The 20,304-nt window shown below is 38.1% G+C and overlaps 1 protein-coding gene and 1 long non-coding RNA gene across 14 annotated transcripts in view; one reads left to right on the top strand and one right to left on the bottom strand.

The window, feature by feature from the left end:
• Positions 1-5,989, bottom strand: part of ARID4A (AT-rich interaction domain 4A) — a 75,129-nt gene extending 69,140 nt beyond the window's left edge. Inside the window, exons 1-4 of one of the 2 annotated variants that reach the window (XM_064292536.1) lie at positions 5,388-5,989; positions 4,241-4,297; positions 2,356-2,466; positions 504-569 (exon numbers count right to left, since the gene is read on the bottom strand). In XM_064292536.1, the coding sequence (XP_064148606.1) occupies positions 504-569; positions 2,356-2,466; positions 4,241-4,246 (183 nt within the window). In that variant the 5' untranslated portion in view covers positions 4,247-4,297; positions 5,388-5,989. Of the gene's footprint in view, positions 1-503; positions 570-2,355; positions 2,467-4,240; positions 4,298-4,404; positions 4,519-5,387 lie in introns of those variants that run through there. The other variant, XM_003408493.4, reaches the window with a different exon arrangement.
• The window catches only part of LOC100655348 (uncharacterized), a 36,249-nt gene continuing 21,867 nt past the window's right edge, over positions 5,923-20,304 (top strand). For 3 of the 12 annotated variants that reach the window (XR_010323165.1, XR_010323164.1, XR_002785309.2), the window contains exons 1-3: positions 5,945-6,134; positions 7,230-7,284; positions 9,979-10,067. This is a non-coding gene — a long non-coding RNA (uncharacterized LOC100655348). Of the gene's footprint in view, positions 6,135-7,229; positions 7,285-9,978; positions 10,068-18,104; positions 18,185-20,187; positions 20,258-20,304 lie in introns of all 12 variants that reach the window. The other 9 variants (XR_010323160.1, XR_002785308.2, XR_010323163.1 and 6 more) reach the window with 7 other exon arrangements.

Genomic DNA, 20,304 nt, shown 5'->3' with positions numbered 1-20,304 from the left:
AAACTTTCACTTAAAGCACAAAAAAAAAAAAAAAAAAAAAAGGGCCAGAAAGGGATAGAAAACATGTAGGTATTCAATGTAGGTATTCATGAAACTGAACTATGAAGTGAACATAATTTACTTGGTAAACTAGAAAAACTGAACGGTCAGGCTTATGATACTAGTATATAACAGAGCAAACATTACCTCGATACAGCAACAATGTAAAAAACAAACTGAGGTATTCTGTCCAAGAATTCAAAATAAATGGAGCTAAAAACTTAACAACTCTATGTACCTTAAATTATCCTTCTTTTACATGTTTAATATTTTTAATCTAAGGGCACAGTCATGGTAATACCATAATTTACATTAAGCAGACAAAACACTTTATCTGTATTTTTATATTCTGATTTATAAACTTCTAAAAATTTTAAAGTATATCTATACACGTAAAACTCAGTAAGTTACTGTCTCAATTTATGGCACATCATTTCAGATTTTAAACTGTAAAATATACGTACTCTTAAAGGGCCCTTTACTTGATCATCCTGCACCAGCTGTGTAGTATTATCTTGTTTCAGGAGTACCTGAAAAACATTTTTGCACAACCCGTATGTCACTTTTAAAACAATATTATTATGGTAACAACAGTTTTACCTATGCTTTCTTAGCACCCACTGGTTACCTGTAGTATAATTCTTATTACATTGTCTTGTACTTATGTTTACTGCCTCATTAACTGAGCTTCTAGAGCACTGGAGCCACCCTTCATTACTATATCCCCAGCAGTTAGCAAGCTTCAATGCATATTATAAGCACCTATAATGTTTGCTGAATGAATGAAGAAACTATTGAAAACTTATAATCTGTAAGGATTATGTAAACGCTTAAAACTGCCTTTACTGCTCTTTACCAACAAGTCATAAAAGGTTCTGATTTGTCACCAAGTACATCAAAAAACAGTATCAAGCTCTACTGCCTATATGCAAGGAAAATAAAACCAGAACTCTTTTATCCTTTGTAAAGTACACCAGAATAATAACCATAGTATGTAATTCACTTACAAACAAATGCTCTTTTCTACTACAGCTCCTGCCAGATATACAGAGTAAGCAACCATAATAGAGCAATTACCCAAATAAGAAAATTCAAATTCTAGGTAATATATGTATTATAAGACCTCCTCCAACAATCGTATTGATTTAAAATTAAAAAATAAATAAACATTAAGAAACACAATACTAACAAAAAGTTATAAGCTTCAAATAATCCCGAATACTTAGTAAACAAATCCTGTATAGCTAACATAGTAAAAAGGCTATATAAAAATGCTCTGTAAGAATAAAAAGAAATCACAGGAAAAAAAGGAATGCCATGTGACATCTTAACCCTGAAAGAAGTTTCATAAGCAGACCAAAGTTTAAACAGAAATTTTATACTAATCATAGATAAATCTATTTATCTACCACACAAATCACACTCCTCTAGTTCATTCACTCACTTGACAAATTCTGAATGCCCACTATGTACCAGGTACTGCTCTACTGGGCACACAGCAAGTCAGACATTTCCTCCTTTCACAGCACTTCTTTCCGGCAGGAAATCATCAAATGTGTTAAGTGGGAAAAGCAAACTGCAAAACTCCAAGTAATCCAGTAATAATAATAATAACTTTATGAGAGCCATGGTAAAAAATCTGGAGGACCAAGCCAAATCTATTGGGAGTGGTAGAAAGGAGGACTTTCATAAGCTATATTACATAGCTTCGTAGCGTTAAAAATGTTTATAATAAGCATTGCTTACTTCTATAAGTTACGTAACAAAGATTACTTAATATATATTTATATATGAAAATTATCATAAATAAGCACAATAATGTTTACGATAATATTTCTGAGACATAAACTATGGATGTTATTCCTGTTCTTTTTTCATATTTCTGAATCTTTTACAGGGAGAACGTGTTAACTTTTCTCTAGTCATAGACTAGACTTGATTCATTTTTGACAATCTTTTGAAAACAATTTCCACTGTCTTGTTTTTCCTAACCACTGAAATCGTCTCTACCTAAACATCAAACAGGAGAAAACAAGACTATAAGTAAGTACACTGCCATAAATAGGGAAGATCTAAATACTAGGAAGTATGGGCAGGGTATTTTGGTAAAAACATTTTGAAATAATCTCTCATTTTGAGTTCTTTATTTCTCAAGTCATAATGTGCCTTTTCTAAAGTTCAGTACATAACAGTGCATTTACACAGTAATAATTCAATAAATAAAATATGTTGATTCGTAGTCTCCCCCTCCTCAACTCTCTTCAGTCCAGAGTTAATAAAACTGTTACATTAAAAAAAAAAAAAAAAAAAGATTACCTTAACTTTTACCAGCCTCTTCACAGTCTTAATCTTTGCCTCACAGAAGGCACCTCGGTACTTGGCACTGACATCAGTTCCCACTGTCAGGTAGGCAGGCTCATCCGCCGCCTGATGAAAGGATCATAAAATTTAAAAATAAAAATAAAAATTTTTCCTACTTCAGCTTCAAGACTCGTTTAAAGGTTCTGTATTTAAAATGAAAGGAATGCTAAAATTATTTGCTTATTAATATCATTAATAATTAGAAAAATACCCTTAAAGCCAACATTTTATTAAATAGCTCTTTATACACTGGATGTCCTTATCTAATAGAAGATGTTTTATAGTTGTAATCACAAAGTATCAGTAAGAAAATACAATAATTTTTTATAGATATAAAATGGTTCAACAGTTCTACAATTTATATAAAATACAGAAAAACAAGAAAAAAGAGGAAAACTATATTCATTTGACATTTCCCATAAAATTTTAAACCATTCATTTATGGTCTCCTCAAAATGTTGTCTTCAAATTACAAGAAATATTGCTATTAAAATTAATACTAACAATATGCAATTAAAGGTTTATTAACATAGCTACATAAAGCCTGTACCTTAGATACAGTGTAACCATACATATAAGAAATGAAGACAACCATCCTGACAAGGAGATTATTATTCGGAAAATTTTTTGGTTGAAAGGGGCATATAAAAGGTTTAAGTCTAAACACAGCTAATGAACGCAGAGATGGGAACTGATGTCTCAAGACTGTAGCCCTACCTAGCTTACAGAACTGGTAATCTTGGTATAAAAAACGAGCTTCGCTAAGAAATGTCTAATGGCCATGATTAGAATGATACATTGAACGATGCAAGAAATTTTATTTTACCATTAATTTTGATCTTGACAATAATAAAATGATTGCTATCTCAATCTGTCATTTTGCCTATTTTTTCCTAAAGCTAAGTGTATTCATCCAAATTCAACATTGCTGAGTGCAAAGGTAACAGCGTACACTTTAGAGACAGATTAAGTTTAAAAAAAAAAAAAAAAAAGGCTTTTTATTTTTCCTAGTAACATTAAAGAAGGTTAGATGTGTCACTTAGTGCAAGAAGATAGGAAAGGAAAAGAAAGTTTTGGAAAATGCCACATACACGTTTCAGAGCTTAATACACTGAAACAGTAAACGAGTTGGGAATCTGGTACCTTTTAAAGGTAATGGATTTACAAAGAATGCAAAATGAAGAGGAATGCTTTCCACAAAAAAATACCCAAACTGAAACATTCAGTGCCACAGCGCTCCAGAATGTTAGGATACCTTCCCCTTTAAATATCATATGCTGATGTTTGCAAGATTAGTTGTCTTCCGAAGAATTTTTTTTTTTAGGTTGGATATATTTAAAAAAAAAATTTACTATGAAAATTGGAGTAAAAGTATTATTAGTTTTAGTACAACTTAAATATTTTAGCCCGGAATTTCGCTATATCCCCAGAAGACATATACCCCTTACTCAATCCCCATATTCTTTCTCTTAGCAAATTGCATTGGCACAGAAGAAAAAAAATTTTCAAAAAATCCCCCAAAGCACCAAAGCAGGACAAAAGCTTTACTTCTGCGACGGTTGCTGCCAACACAGGAAGTGTTTAAAAATACTAGCCCAATGGACAATTGAAAGGTTGCACCAGCCTTTCCAAAGCGCTAACTGCTTCAGAAAGGGGCTGAACCGTCCGCATTTAGATACACTGATCATTTCTCAGCCATTCAACACGTCCTCATTTTCATTAAGTGCTGCTTAGTAATCAATTTTGAGAACCAAAAAAAATGACATTCCACGGCAGGAGCCTCACGACAGGCAGTGGCCAGGGACATCTCGAGATCCAGAGTAGCACTGATTCTACTTACCTTCATTTTTATTGGTGATCTGTGGGGTTCCAGCTCAACGAGCTATCTTCACTGTCGCTAGAATCATGGGGAGGGGAAAGACAGGCACAGAGTCAGCCAAAAGCGGGGAGCGACCCAGGGAAAGAAAGTAAACAAACGCCAGCGGGGAGGGGCAGAAGCCTCACCAGCAAAGGGATAAGATCCCCTCGGAGGGCGGCAGGACGCAGGGGCAGAGGGGCAGCAAGAACCCTCGAGGCGCCAAAGGGCAGCCCGTTCCGCCCCGGAGTTCGTCAGCGGCCCACCGCGCCCCCGCCTCGCTCGCCACTTTGACTGGGAATGCTGAACTCGGAGCCCCGGGACGGGTCGCGCTGGAGAAGGGCAGTGCGCGTTTCGGGTTCCCACAGCCCACCAGACGGAAGGTCGCCGAGCCTCTTCTCAGCCGCCCCCCGGATACTCTCGACTTAGGCCCGCGACCCGCCTCCGCCGCTCGGGCCCCTCGGCCCGCCCCGGGCCCGCGGTGGAGGCAACGGAGTGTCACGGCGCCATTGCTCTCCTTCCTTCACTCTGCACCATGTCAGGAAACCGAAGCGCTTCTTCACCCCGAAGTGGCAGGGGCCGCGGCCTTCAGCCCGAAGCCCGGAGAGTGAGAGGAGATACGCGAGGGGGAGGGGGCTCGGGGGGCGGAGAGGAGGAGGGGAGGTGGCCGGGACAGGGTGTGGGAGGGGAGGGGAGCCGCACAGCGGCAGCCACCGCCTCCTCCCCGCGCCCGCCTCAACTTTTTGTACAGCTCGAGAGAGGCACCAGCCCCCAGCCCCTCCGGTCCTGCCACGGACACTACGGGAGAGGACGCACCGTGGAGCTGGAGGCCGGCTCCCCGGAGCAACCCGCTCCTCACCGCGCGGAAGCAAACTTAGCGGCGCGGCCAGCCCCACAGCCATTTTCCCGGGGAACCCGGGGAGGCGGTCGAGGAGGCGGCTGCAGCGGCAGTTCCTGCAGTTGCTGCCACTGCTCCACGACTTGCCCCTTCCCCTGTGCTCGCTGCGCCGCTTGCCTGGCACCCCCCTCCAACGCCTCCAAAGCTTCCAACTGCACCGGGACCCCGGGAAGGAGCACCAGCTGCTACTGCTTCGTCCATTCAGTATCCTTCGCTTCCCTTCTCCCCACCTACCGAGTGCGGGTGAAGTGCGCGCTGTCAGCTCCCCAGTGCTCTGCCCCCACTGGCCCCCCGCGGGCCCCGGTCCGGGCAGCACCTCTACCGGCCGCGGCAGCAGTTCCTGCGCCCGGTCCCCCACTCGCCCGATTTACTGCCACAATCCACCAAATAACAAGCTGTTGAGCAGACTCGCTCCTACACGAACTCCTATTGGCTGCTCATGACGCCGAAGAGCTTCGGATTGGAGCTCGCTAGCTGCCGTCCTCATTGGATGTAGCTCTGAAACTTCACGGATTGGTGCGAAAAACAGCAGGTAGGACATCGTCCACTTATGATTGGCCATCTTCGAAGGCCAGTGCTATTGGAAGGTAAGGTATTGAGTAAGCAAGTCCTGAGAAATGATTGGTAAAAACGACTCCGGATGTGCTTGACTGAGCACTGATTGGTGAATTGAGGGGTCAGGAAGAGCAGTTCGGCACGAGGATTGGCGCCGAAGTGTCCCATGGAAACAGAACCTGGAGCAGCGGCCAGGGGCTCGCAAGGGGGCGGGGCAGAGTCTTTCTAAGGCGCCTGCGCTAAGGCGGCTTCTCGGCGCCATTTTGTCTCGGCAGCGGTGGCCACAGCTCTATCGCATTTTATGTTTCTGGCGAGAAGGGATTGGAGCGTCTATCCGGTAGGTTCATTTTAGTGCGGGACCTATTTACCGTTCCCTCCAGGACACCACTCAGTGAATATCGGAAGAGTCATGGACCCTTCAAAAAGGTCAGTTGGAGGCTATGGTAGCCTGCCTGACTGGGGAATGGCGCAGCTTTAGCGGCACCGGAAGTGGAGGGGCCACACGGCAGCCATGGCAAAGTAAATTCTCTCTGCCTCGGGGCGGGGGGGGGCGGTGGGAGGAAAGGGGGCGAGGCTTATTCGCCGCGCGACAGATGAAGAGGCGGAGGAGACGCGCGCGTCGCTTTCTGGGTGGTGATCTCAAGAGTTGGGAAGGTTTTCTTGAGTTTGCTATTGTCCCAGCAGTCCTTCCTCAATTTAGAATAGACATATATTCTCCAGCTGAGCGTCACTGGCTGTGGGGGCCACCTTAAGACGGGAAAGGAATGGTTCTTACTCAGACACATCCTACGTGGGGAGAGGGTTTTCCGCGTGCTCCTCGCGTGACAAAGCTGTGAGGAAACTGAGGAATGCTCTGGGTATCCAAATGCTGAGGAATTTGCTTGCCAGCACTGACGCTGCTTCTGTGACCTTGGACAAGTGGCTAAGCTACACTGCACAAGGCTCGAGCTACTTTTTGAAAGGAAACAGCAATGATTTTGTAGGGTCTTGAAATACATTCAGACCTCGCTGATAAGAATAGTTAAGGGCAGCTATTGGTATTCTTTTAGCAAACTCCTCTGTTGAGTGAAACAAAAACTTACAGATTTTAAGTGGTGGCATTAGAGTATTCATTAAGAAGTACTTTTAAAGACTCAGATAATAAAAAATGTGAGATATTTTCGATAATCCACGTGGACTGATTTTTACTCAATAAGGGAATTTAAACCTGAACCTTTTTATTCATAGCAGTGATTTTTCAGAAGATTATTTATTACGTGAAATGTATGTCAGTATTTTCTGTTGAGTGACTGGCCACACTTATCTGGATACCAAAACCCAAACCAAACCCAGTGCTGTCGAGTGATTCTGACTCATAGCGATCCTAGAGGACCGAGTAGAACTGCCCCATAGAGTTTCCAAGATGCATATCTTATAATTATCCTCATAATACCAGTGTTTTAAACCCTATTGTTTTGTTGGTGGGGCTCAAGACTAAAAAATGGTTGAGTGACTTAATTTATTACTGTTTCTTTTTGGCAGTTGTGTTGAGGAAAGTATAGGACATCTCAATGACAAATATCCAGATATTACTGAGGTGAGTCCTGATACCTGTAAAAATTTTTAGAATTGGGGAGACCCACATGGGAAAGTTTTCTGTGAACCACTAGAGGAGAGCCATGAATGATAGTATGGAAGAATAGTAGTTGAAAGATATTTTGTTTGGCAAAGGGTTCATATGAGCTGCCTGATGTGATAGTTTAGGGTGAAATTGAAAAATTAGGAAATCAGGTCAGCCTTATATGTTTCTTTACCCATTCAGGTAGTTCTCATCTCTGGATTTTTAAGTATTTAATATTTTTATCATGAAACACTGAACATTTTCATGATTTTTTTCTCCTGTGTAAAAACTTAGCATATGAAGACAATCTTGTCAGTAAGTATTTAGAAGTGATTTTCTTATTTTTTAAGGAAATGCTAAAGCAATATAATGCTTCTGAATTTCCCAGGGGGTAATCACCTATAATTCCACTGCCCAACTTTAAATTATTATCTAATATAAATAATGCAGGTGAGTAGGCTTTTGGAAATTATAAAAAGCCCAAGGAAGAAAACCATCTCTTATATTCTCTCTACCAAAAGGTAATCACATTTTATGCTGTACTTATGGAGGGATTCTGGTTTGTTTTGTTTCACAGTCTGGTTGTGTATTTTGCCACTCATGTTTTTTCTCTTTATGGAAAACATTGGGCACATTGGGAATATTGTCCAACTGTAAGGCTAGATAATTTATAAAACCTGTCTTAATTTTACTGAAGAGCAGTAACGTGTCACTGAGCGTTCTTGTATATGTTTTGCAAAATATTTTACCTAATGATTGACATCACTGACTAAAATTTCTAGTCATCTAGATCTTCCTTCACATCCCTAATTATTTCTTTGGAATAAATTCCTAGAAGTGGAAATATAAGACCAAAGGGATTATACATTTAAGGCTTTTGATACTTGTATAATTGTCTATCAGAAAGCTTTTACTTCTGCTGCAATTATGTTTTTTATCCTGCTTCTTTTTACTGCTTTTTCCCCCAAGTTTCTATTTTTCTATTTTTGTTTTTTTAGAGAGTCAAAATTTAATAGAGCACAAGCAGAAATATAAAACATTACAGGTAGAAAAATAAATCCAGTACAAGTATCCCTGAGAATCATAAAGGTTGGCATTCTGTACAGCGTTGTGCTGACCACTTTTTACTTGAGGTTGTCGTTCAGATCTGCAGTCTGAAAGGATTTTGCAGTTTCTCGGTTTGTATTCCTTATTTTAAATATTTCTGTTTCTCATAATTAAAATTTGGTACCAGATCAGTTATTGTCGAGTTGATTCTGACGCACGGCAATCTCAGGTGTGTCAGGAGCTTTCACTCCTGAATCTGTTTATTCATGACTCACCATCAAATGGAATTATCACAATCATGAAGTTACATGTAAATTTGAGAATTTTTTTTAGGCCTTAGGAGTGATTTTTTTTCCCCTCGTTTTTGGTTTTTAATTGAACTTTGGATGGTTTACAGAACAAACTAGCTTCTCATCAGTACACGTTATTTTATGTCATTGGTAGGAATGTTTTTTGAACTGTTTTTTCTGTTAGGTGCTTCTGAAGTGGATCTTTAGGATAGTTGAACATTCGTACAGTGAAACATTTTGCTACAACAGAAGTGGTATTTGGAGTATACTAAGAACAAACAGATTGCTCTTATGGTATGGTTAGTTGAGTTTAATTACTTTATGTTTCTGGGTACCCCTGTCTAAAGTTCCACATTCTTAGGTGGATTCCCTCAGCACTTTTGTACCCTCATTGGACCATTTACATGCCTCTCTGATCACACATTAATTGGAATCGTTTAACTCTTTCCCCCTTTGAGAGTGCTCCCAGAGGGCAGCAACTATTTTCATCGTTATGTTCCCTTACTTGTTAGGTGCTCTGTAAGTATTTCTTATCAGTCTATGCATATTTGTACGCAAAATATGTAAGATAAACTAGTATTTCTTTATAGAAATTTTCTTCTGAGAATTAATGATACTGCACAAGTGCTTTCGTAACCTTCAGATTTTCTTTTTTAACATTCCAAATACTTGATTTAATGCTGAATTGCGTTTCAACTGCTAAAAAAATGTAGAACCCATTAAAAATGTTATCAAAGTAGTAGTTACTTGAAATGTTTTGTAATTTCTCGATCCTTTTTTTTTTTAAAGGATTTTATGATATTTTATTGGGAAGTACTTGCACATGAATATTAACAGAACGGCTAGTTGTTGTTGGCTGCCGGCTAGTTGTTGTTGGCTGCCGTCAAGTTGATTCTAACTCACGGCAACCCTATGTATGCGCATTAGACCTGCTCCGTAGGATTTTCGAGCCTGTGACCTTTTTGGAAGGAGATTGTCAGGCCTGTCTCCCAAGGCACCTCACGTGGGTTCAAACTGCGAACCTTTTGGCTAGTAGTCAGGTGTCACCCAGGGACTCCTGAACAGTGAATTAGACCATGGTATAAATGAAAGAAAATAAAGTATGATAGAATTATTTTTATGTAACGTATTTGAATGAGCTGAAACTGAGAATATGTGTTCTTAAAGTTTCCTAATGATTTTACAGGTGATTTTAAATTTTTCCTACAAAATCAAAATTGTCATTTTTTAATAATGCTTCTATTATATAAACCTATTTTGAAATCAGACTCCAGAGTTCTGTGTTTTGCAGTGTGGACTGTAACATACTCTAAAAGAAGTCTTTGTCTTTTAGAACAAGCCTGGTTTTTGTGAAAAAATGAAGCTCGGATTTCCAGTTTTAAAGACTTAGATCTGCTATGCGTGTTGAAAATTCTGTTCCTGGTATGTAATCTTATTTAACTATCCCCATGCTGTTATCATATATATGTAACTCTTGTGAAAAAGAATTTTTTTTCACTGTGCAGTTACTTCTGTAAACTTCAGTATATTGTTGAGAAGCCGAACTGATGACTATTGAATGTAGCTGCTTTTCTAATGATTTAGTTATGTTTTGGGAAATTACGTGATTGTAACCAAAGGAAACTTTGTGGCCAAATGGGTTTGATGTTGAAGATTTAATAATGGCTAATAAAGATCAATAGATTTGTCAAAGTACAGTACGGAGTCAGATCTAGAGATTTTTAAAAGACAAATTGCTGTAGAAGGCAGAACAAATCATCATCTTTAGTAGTGAAGGCTCTTTGAGGTTAGTGAGATGCGATCTAGAAAATTAGATGAAAAGAAGGCATTCGAATTGAATGGAAGATGGTGGGCAGAAATGGGATTGTGTAAGGCAACGTGGGTCCAGGACAGTGTAAGTCAGTTTGGAGATGATGATTGGCTGAAAATTAGGTTGAGAAGGTTGTGGGGCCAACCTGTCCACATTTACAGGGTTACCTGCAACATCAGAATCATTTGGGCTACTTGTTCTCTATACAGGTTTGGGAACCTCTAGAAGGCTTTGAAAGCTGGATTATGAGAAGAAATTGAAGATTTTCTGTTTTATTTTCAGACTTCACAAATAATAATGGAATTTTAAAAAACAAAAAAAATCACCTTTAACTCTGTAAAGTTCTTTTTTTCCTTACCTGTATGCATGTTCTTTTTTAACTCTTAATTTTCTTTTTTTTGCTGTTCATTTAACATTGTAACAAGCATTCAATGTGACTGCATAGTCTGTGTCAGTCTATTTTATTCAGTTTCTAATCCTTCAGTACTGTGCTACAATTATCTATGTGCATAAGTATTTTCTATGATTTGGACTGTTTTCTTAGGATCAACTTAAGGGTCACTATATGAACTTTTTATGACTTAAAGCGTTGCCATTTTGTTTTTGAAAAGGGTTACAATAATTTACACTGTCACCCGCACTGTGATTTTAGTTTGCCACACCCTCAGCAGCATCATATAGTCTGTTATCATTTTTAATAATTTAATAGGTACAAAAAAATGTTGACCTTCCCCCTTTGTCAACTAGTGAGATGGAACTTTTTTGCTGTGGTTTCACTAACTGATTTTTGTACAAGTTGTGTATTTTTCTGTCCGGTTATTTACTAGAGTCTTAATGTTTTATTCTGTAACTGTTCTATTATATAATACTTAGTAGTAATTTGCTGTAGGTATTTTTCCATGTAGATTTCCTTTCGATTTTAGTTTTGTTGAGTTTTTTTTAATAGACACAGGGATATGATATACACAAGATTTATTATTGGAAAATTATTTGGTAACAGTGTCCAGTATGGCTAAAGGGGAGACAAGATGCTCTTGCATTGGTGTCAGCGTGAGGTGAAATTAGAGTAGGACCTGGAGGCAGGGGAAAGAACAGGTCAGCAAGGAAAGAAAAAAAAAAGAGCTAACTGGATTTGATGGATCTCTGACTGAATTTAGGGATAAAGAAGACAAAAAAAAAAAAATACTGTTAAGATTTTCAGAATAGGGAACAGACAGTACCATTAGCTGGTTTGGAAAGTCAGGAGAGACCACTGGTTGGTGAGGAAGATAAAATTGGTTTTAAACATGGAAGCTAGAGTTTTAAATCTCCAGTAGTAAGCTTCTGTTCTGCTTTTCTCAAATTATTTATGGGGCCTCTAACTGGGGGCAGGATATTATGCTCTACCTTATATTGTTTTCATTCCATTCTTAGATGCTTTTATCAGAGCTTTTTTATTTCCGATTTTTAAAGTACAACTTTTATTAAGAAAAGTTAAAGTGGATTAATAAATTGTACAGAAAAGCCAGATGATTCTCAAACTAAATTAAGGAGAGGTTAGTTTTTCAATATTGAGAAAATACTGTAGTTTTAAGAGAGCATCTTACAAAACATATGCATGTTTTAAAACTGTTAAAACTTGCGGGGTGAAATATATTCCCTCTTCTTGAGTGGACTACTTTTTATGTGTTTAGTTTTTGTTGGATTTTAGAAGAATATAAAGAGTAACAGATGTATGTTTGTGGGCCGTAAATGTTTTAGCTAGGATACTTTAATATCTGAAATCTAAGTAAAGCTGTTATCTTGTTTTTCAAAATCACTTTATTTCAATAGATAGTATTCAGTTTAAGGAAGGACTTTAAGAATTAAGAAATGTCAAAACATGGAATAGGCTAACTTTAGTGTGTTTTTCACAAAGAGCTTAGTTTCAGCCGTTAATTTCCTGTGGTCCCTCACCCACCCCCGCCCCGTTTTCCCTAAGGCATTAAAATTGTTTTGTTTTCTACTGTTTAGCAAGGAAAAAGTTCTGATTTTGTTTCAGAAAAAAGCAGATCTTTTAAACGATCAGTTAGGTGTTGTTTTAGTCATCTAGTGTTGACATAACAGAAATACCACAAGTGGGTGGCTTTAATAAAGAGAAGTTTATTCCCTCACAGTCCGGTAGGCTAGAAGTCCAAATCAGGGCATCAGCTCCAGGGGAAGGCTTTCTCTTTCTGTCAGCTCTGATGCATCCGTCTTCCCTTGGTCTGGGAGCACCTCAATGTGTGAAGCTCAGGTCCAAAGGACACACTCTGTTCCCAGCACTGCTTTCTTCGTGGTATGAGATCCCCATGTCTCTCTGCTTGCTTCTTTCTTTTATATCTCAAAAGAGATTGGCTTAAGGCACTATCTAAACTTGTAAACCTCGCAGTATAACTGCCACTAATTCATTTTATTATAGTGATAGGATTTACAACACATGGGGAAATCACATCAGAAGATAAAATGGTAGACAATCATACAATCATATGAGGGAATCATGAGCTAGACAAGTTGACAGATATTTCGGGGGGGGGCACAGTTCAATCCATGACAGGTGTCAATCATAGTATTAAATGTTTTTAATCTGTTATTGTAAACAACCGTTTTGGGAAGTCACTGGATGGTGCAAACAGTCAAGTGCACATTATTGTTGTCGGTTAGGAGCCATTGACTCGATTCGGACTCATAGTGAGCCTATAGGACAGAGTAGCACTGCCCTATAGGGTTTTCTAGGCTGTAATCTTTATGGGAGTAGATCACCAGGTCTTTTTCTCCCTTAGAGCAGCTAGTGGGTTCAAACTGCTGACCATTTCGGTTAGCAAGTGAGCACTTAACCATTGTGCCACCAGGGCTTCTGAAAGCACTTGACTACTAGCCAAAAGGTTGGCGGTTTGAACTCACCCAGAGGCACAGCTCTGGCACTCTGTTTCTGAAAGGTCACAGGCTTGCCAACTCTGTGGAGCAGTTCTACTCTGCCCATGTGGTGTTGCCATAAGCCAGAATTGACTCAACGGCCACAAATGACCACTACCCTTTTGGAGTCTTCCTTTTGGGATAGCACATTAACTTACAAAATTTGGGCTACTTTGTTACGTATATCTGTCTTTGGATCTCATTTAAATAGTAAGGTATTAAAAAGTTTTCCCATCATAAAGCTACCTTTGAGTTGGTATGTAACCTGTTTACAGATTGAGGAAAAAAGTAAATCAGTATGTTCAGAAGCATAACATTTAGATTCGTTTTCAGCATTCTGAGTTTTTAATGAATTTGTAGTTTTATGTGTTGATTATTAAGCCCTTGCCCTTTGTATCTTACATTTTTCAAGTGTTCTGAAGTTACTTGAGCTACATAGAAGATTTAGGTCTTCCTCATGTCCCTGTAAGAATGATAACTTTAAAAATCACTCAGTGGTAGCAAAGAAGGTGGTTCTTGCTTTAGAGTGTATGTGTGGCCAGAGTTGTGTGTGTGGTTTTTTTTTAGGGGGATGTATTAAGAGCAAATACATCTGCTGCATCTGTAAAATGGGAATAATATTAGAAGCAGCCTGACAAAGCTGGTATGAGTATTGAATGAGTTAGTACATGTAAAGTTCTTAGAATGATGCCAAGTATTTAGGAAGTACTCAGATGTTAGGTGGTGGTGTTAGTATGTATATTACTAGCGTTTGTCATCCCAAGAGAGTTTTAAAAGGATCCATCATTACCATATTTTATACAAAAGTATCGAGACTCTCCTGCTAGCATTCAAGACCCCTCTGAAGCTCTTGTCAATTTCTTTCCAACCTTATTTCCTACGTTTTCCCTTTAAGTATCATATACTGCAGTCATACTAAACTGTCATGGCTTCCCTGTACAGTCCTGTTTTTTTTGTTGTTGTTTGTTTTTTTCAATTCTTTGCCTTTATTCATACTGTTTCCACCATCTGGAATATTTATCTTTCTCCACATTTACAAATGTTATCTTTTAAGGGACACTTGGTTTCATAGCTCTACAACTATAGGTAATCTCTTCTTACGGATTTCATGTATTTTCTCTTAAATGACTCGTATCATTTTCTATATTTCATTTCCACTTTTTATTATATTTCTTTCACTTGATTATGAGATCCTTACAGGCAGAGAACTATACCTTATTCACTTTCCTAGCTTTAGAATCTGTCACAGCCTTAGCACATAGTAGGCACTCAACTGTGGAATGAAGGTTTATAAGAAATAACAACAAGCTGAAAGGTGAAGTTTAATGGTCAGATACACAGTGGTGAAAATGTATTTTGTTGGTGTTTGAACATGCCAAAACATCTTGATCAGTCACTTAAAATGATACCACTTGAGATTTTAGGAATTGGGTCAGGTTCAAGAGCATGTAGGGGGTAGAACATTATGTAGATTATCAGGAATCTTCATTACAATGTTTTGTTGCTATTTTTAAAAAGATGACATGTCTAGTTGCCATAAAAAAAAAAAACCCATTGCCGTTGAGTCAATTCCAACTCATAGTGACCCTATAGGACACAGTAGAACTGCCCCATAGGGTTTTCCAAGGAGTGGCTGGTGGATTCAAGCTGCCAACTTTTTGGTTAGCAGCCAAGCTCTTAACCACTATGGATTTTTCACAGATCTTCCCACAGATCTAACTTATCACCAGTGGTACAAATTTGTTAAAAGTGTAGCCAGCATTAAGGGTATATCTGTTACCAATAAAAGCATATACAGGCCACCTGGCCAAATCAGTTACTGAACCCATAATCTTACCTACAGGTAAATTTTTCATATCATAATTCCATAGTACCTCGTCGCTATGAGTCAGAATCGACTTGACGGCACTGGGTTTTTTGGGGTTCTAGGAATGAAATTAGGGGTGGCCTAAGAGGAACTGGATGAGATATTTCACAAAGACTCTTTTGATCCTTGGTTCCTGTGATATTGATGGGGTATTCACCTCAAGATTTAAAAGAAATGGGAAGATAAGTTATAATGTTAGGCTCATAGTAGGCATACGCTGAAGCAGCATCTGTGTACTTGAAGATCAGAAATTCTCAAATTTTTACAATACCTTAAAGGGACGCTGGGTTGACTAAGCATCCTAATATAGAAACACTGAATTTGAAAACCAGATGTTACATGTTCTAATCGTAACCCAGTTACTCATGGGCTGGCTGACTTGGGGTATATCACTCTGCATGAGTTTTGCTTTTAGAGAATGAGAGGCATGGGTTGGAGGTAGAAATATTTACAGCTCTTCATGTTTTAGGGCTCCAAATCCAGTACCATATTTTTCAAGTAAGAGTTCCTAAGCGTATTTCTAATACCCACCTGTACCTTAAAGGTTACCTATTATTTTACTACTCCTGAGAATCACAGGAAACCCTTGTGGTGTAGGGGTTGAGACCTGTGGTTGCTAATCAAAAGGTTGACAGTTTGGATCCACCAGGCGCTCCTTGGAAACTGGGGGGCAGTTCTGCTCTGTCCTGTGGGGTCACTATGAGTCAGAATCAACTCGATGGCAGCAGGTTTGGTTTTTTTGTTTTGGAGAACCAGAAGTACTAGACCCCGATTGACTCAGTAAATTTTAGCACTTAGGGAAATTGCTGATATTCCTATCCCAAAGGATCAAATTCATTGGCTAGTAAAACAGGTAGGTACTTCAGGTAATAGCTAAGCAAGACCACTGGTTAACTTTGTTATACTGAGGTCCATTTTATGTATGTGTTTCTACACCCACGCATATAACAAACAAAAGTACAATGTATTTCAATATTTTCTATTCTAGTTCACATTCAAAAAAAAAAAAAATCTGGTGACAGGATCAATATCATGACTTATATTAGAAACTTTATGAGGCAGTTGTACTCTGTACTGTAGGGTCACTGCCAGTTGGAATTTGACTCAGTGGCAGTGGGTTTGGCTATATACCCTTAAATATGATAGCTTAAAAAGTTAAAGACAAATTGTTACCTAAAAATGCTTTATAGGTAAGAGCAGCATGGGGGAAGGGGAAAAAGAAATCATACGAGAGGGATTTGTTTTCTTATTTCCTTTGCTGGCTTGTGATAGGGTTTGATGGGTTGAGCCTACCAATCCTAAAACTGGTGATAAATTACACTTTAAGTATAATTTACTTTAGGGTTACCTTAAATTGTATGGTAAGCAAAAAAAAAAAATTTCCCAAGTAGTTCCCTCAAACTGAACCAGAATTTTACTTTCTTAAAACCTTTGTTTCTTAATCTTTATATCACAAATTGTAAAACTTCTTCCAGCATTCATATAATTTTGGGTGGCTAATATTTTGATCAGGGAGCCCTGGTGTGACTGTGCTTAAAACAGTCGACTGCTAACCAAAAGGTCAGCAGTTCAAAACCACCAGCGGCTCCATGGGAGCTTCTGTAGAGATTTACAGCCTTGGGAGCCCTTTGGGGTCACTATAAGTTGAAATCGAATTGACAGCAGTGGTTTTTTTTTTTTTTTTTTTGGCGGGGGCGGGGTTATATCTTGGTCAGACGGGTTTTTATATGAAGGAACATAGCAAAAAGAAAAGCTGTCTTCCTATTTCTTACTCTTCTATATATCATGTGATACTGAGTTTAAGGCCTTAAAATTGCCAAGACAACCTTGGTAATCAAAGCACTTTGGCTGTCTTCCTTTCAAATTTGTAGTTCTTCAATTTATTACACAGTCACGAAGAACTAGTCTGTTACCAGTAAATACGTAAGCCGCAGAACTTGCTTCTCTATGCTGCTGTGTACTTCCTGTTTTGTCAGATTTCCATTTAGGGAAGAAGAATGGTTTTAGAAATAGGCTAGCTTAGGATTTATGTTTAAAGCTTCTCCTGAAATGTAGTGTGGAATTGGTCCAAACATCTAGAGGGACAAAAAGGCATGTCATGTCTACACATGAAGTCATTTGTCAGAATGTTCTATTTGGCTTCCTATCGTGAAAGAGAGGAGCACCAGGAAGGAAGGGAAACTTTTGGCTGTCAAAAATATTTAGTGTATGACTTGCCAACTTTGTAGCTTGCCTTTAGTCTTTCCGTGTCAAATGTATTTCATTGTGAATGAGTCATTATGTTTATTGCCTATGAAGGAAGGATCTATGTAGTCTTGTCCTGTAGAAATACGTAAGAACTGCATTTGGCCACATTTGCTTCATTTTCAGTAGGAACAAGTGAAAGGTCAAATGGTGATCAGAAAATGGGCTACGTTGTAAATGTCAATCTTTGAGAAAAAATGTTGCAGCAAAACAGTTTTAAGAATTTTTTTGCAACTAATACATAGTAATTTAGAACATTGAAAGCTATAATGATGAATTATATCACTTGATCCTGTGAGATGAACTAGTTAGCTGTCAGTAGACTATAATTTCCATGTAAACCTGAATGGCCATAATGCTGATAAGAGAATCTTATGTTAACCTTCTTGTGTAGTAGAGGGAACCAAGCCCTTCTATGAAATTTTCTTTGACCAAATTGACCTGGCCTGTCTTAAGTCAGCTATTATTCTCTTTCTTGACCTGTGTGTAAAATATGAAAGATACCTTATCCCTGGCTGTTAATGAACAGCTATGCAATTAATTCCTCATTGTCTCCCTGGCTTTTTGTCCACCTTCATGTTGGTAATAGAATCTAAGATTTCTATGTTCTCCTCTTTTGCATCAGCTAATATGGAATTGTAAGATGTTTGAAGTCATCTGCTGTGAAGTTTCTTCTAGATACTTCCTTTTTTCTCATCTAGATAGGTAATTCTACCTCTGAGACATGTATTTCTTACAAAATGAAGTGACAAAGTTTTCCCAAATACCATACCTTTCATTCCCTACTAGCAGCTTGATCTCCCATTTTGCCTTATGACAGAAGTCTTAAAACTCTGTAAGTAGTAACTTTTTAATAACATGTCCAAATCAGTGATTCTTAAATTTTAGTATGTTCATAAGAATTAAATCAGGCGCTTATTAAAAATACAAATTCCTGGGCCCTACTTGAGACCTAATGAATTCAAATCTATGAAGAATTCTTATGCAGATGGTCTTTGAACTTCAGTTTGAAGACATGTACCACATGCATTCCCACTCACCTGAATTCTGCCATTCATACTTTTATAGATTAGTCTATTTCAATTTCTGGCATCTCAGATGCTTTTCTGTACTAATTTGGCATCTTGGAAGCTAATTATTGGCATCTTTAGTTTTTTTCCTGAATTTACTTGTAGCACAACAAAGTAGAATTTTAGAAAAATTTACTTAAAGAAGGAGTTGAATTGATTTATTTTTAAATAATAATGTTAAAAGTCCTGTTCATTCGCTTTTCTGCCAGTCCACTACACTTCTCTGAGCTTCAATTTCCTCATCCATCTGTAAGAATGAATTGTAGTACTGGTACCTTGATCACTCCTGGTTGCTGCTGACTCTCAGATCAGATTTTTGCTACTCCTTATTTAAATGAATTTTCCTAAAATTCCACTCTGTGGTGCTACACAATAAAAATAAAATGTTTTACTTTTTGTAGATAACAAATCTGAACACAGCCTGTCATTGAAAGCTTTTCACTGGTTTCTTTCTCAGTCCTTCTATTTATACCCCAGAGGGTCTGCTCCCTGCACAATAACTATTTTTGTCACATTTATGACCTTTTTGCATTATAAATTCAAATCATGCACTTCAAAGTAAGGAACCTTACTCTGCAGTGCTTGTTATAAACCATGTTATACCAGTATTTACTTTTTTTTTTAAGAGCTGTTATGTACGGACTGGAAGGATACACATTAAATGTATACACAACATGGCGATTACCTCTGAGGGAATGAGATAGTCAAAAAGAAAGTGGTTTTATTTGTAATGTTCTAATATTTTAATATATGAGGGAGAATAAATACATAGGTACATATGCACATGCCAACAAAATATTTTTACGTCTTAGTTATTCTGGATTGTGGGAATATGTTTCTGTTTGTGGTTTTATATGTATCTTTTTTTTTTTTTAATTTGCCATAGTTTAAAGTGGGGGAAATATCATTTAGTGGTTTTATGTGTATAAGGTTTAGTTTTCAAAGTATTTTGTAAACTAAAGGTGCAGGGGTCATAGTTTGTATTTTTTTCTGAAAATTCCTATAGTCAGTTATGTTGAACCAAAGACTGGGGGTATATTTTTAGATTAAAATTAAATGTTCCTTTACTCAAAGTGTAGAATAGTGTTAATAGTTTAAAGAATAGGCTTTTCCATTGTCTTTGGAACAATGTACTCAGAAGAAAAGGATCCTAATTAACACACATGGTAGTATGGTAGAGACCCAATTCAGAAAGAATAATACCTCATGTTTGAGTATTTTCTGTATAGTTTTACCTTTTCCAAAATGTCATATAATTGAAATCATACAAAGTGTAGACGAAATTTTCATTTCTCCTAGGTAAACACCTAGTAGTAGGATTCCAGGCCAGATGTTAAGTGTCTAACTTTTATAAGAAACTACCAAACTTTTTCCCGAAGTAGTTGCGTGTACCATTTTGCATTCCCATCTGCAATGAGGAAACCCTGGTGGTGTGGTTAAGTGCTACGGCTGCTAACCAAGAGGTTGGCAGTTCATACCCACAAGGCGCTCCTTGGAAACTCTATGGGGCAGTTCTACTCTGTCCAGTAGGGCCGCTATGAGTTGGAATCAACTCAGTGGCACTGGGTTTGGGTTTTACTTTACTTGGGTGTCTTGTTCTAAAACAGTGTTTTTTTTGTTTTGTTTTTTTACCTGCAGTGAGAGTTTCTGCTGTACATTAAAACTTTTTTCATACTGGGATTTCTTCTGGATTCTTATCAGTATTCTGGTAACTGGATGCTCTTACAAAATGAGAGAAAGAGAGTATTAATTTGT

This window comes from Loxodonta africana, chromosome 10 (genome assembly GCF_030014295.1).
Source record: "Loxodonta africana isolate mLoxAfr1 chromosome 10, mLoxAfr1.hap2, whole genome shotgun sequence".
In the NCBI taxonomy this organism is placed as follows: domain Eukaryota; kingdom Metazoa; phylum Chordata; class Mammalia; order Proboscidea; family Elephantidae; genus Loxodonta; species Loxodonta africana.
The sequence above is the reverse complement of the archived record's forward strand: the minus strand, read 5'-3'. Positions and strand labels throughout refer to the sequence as shown.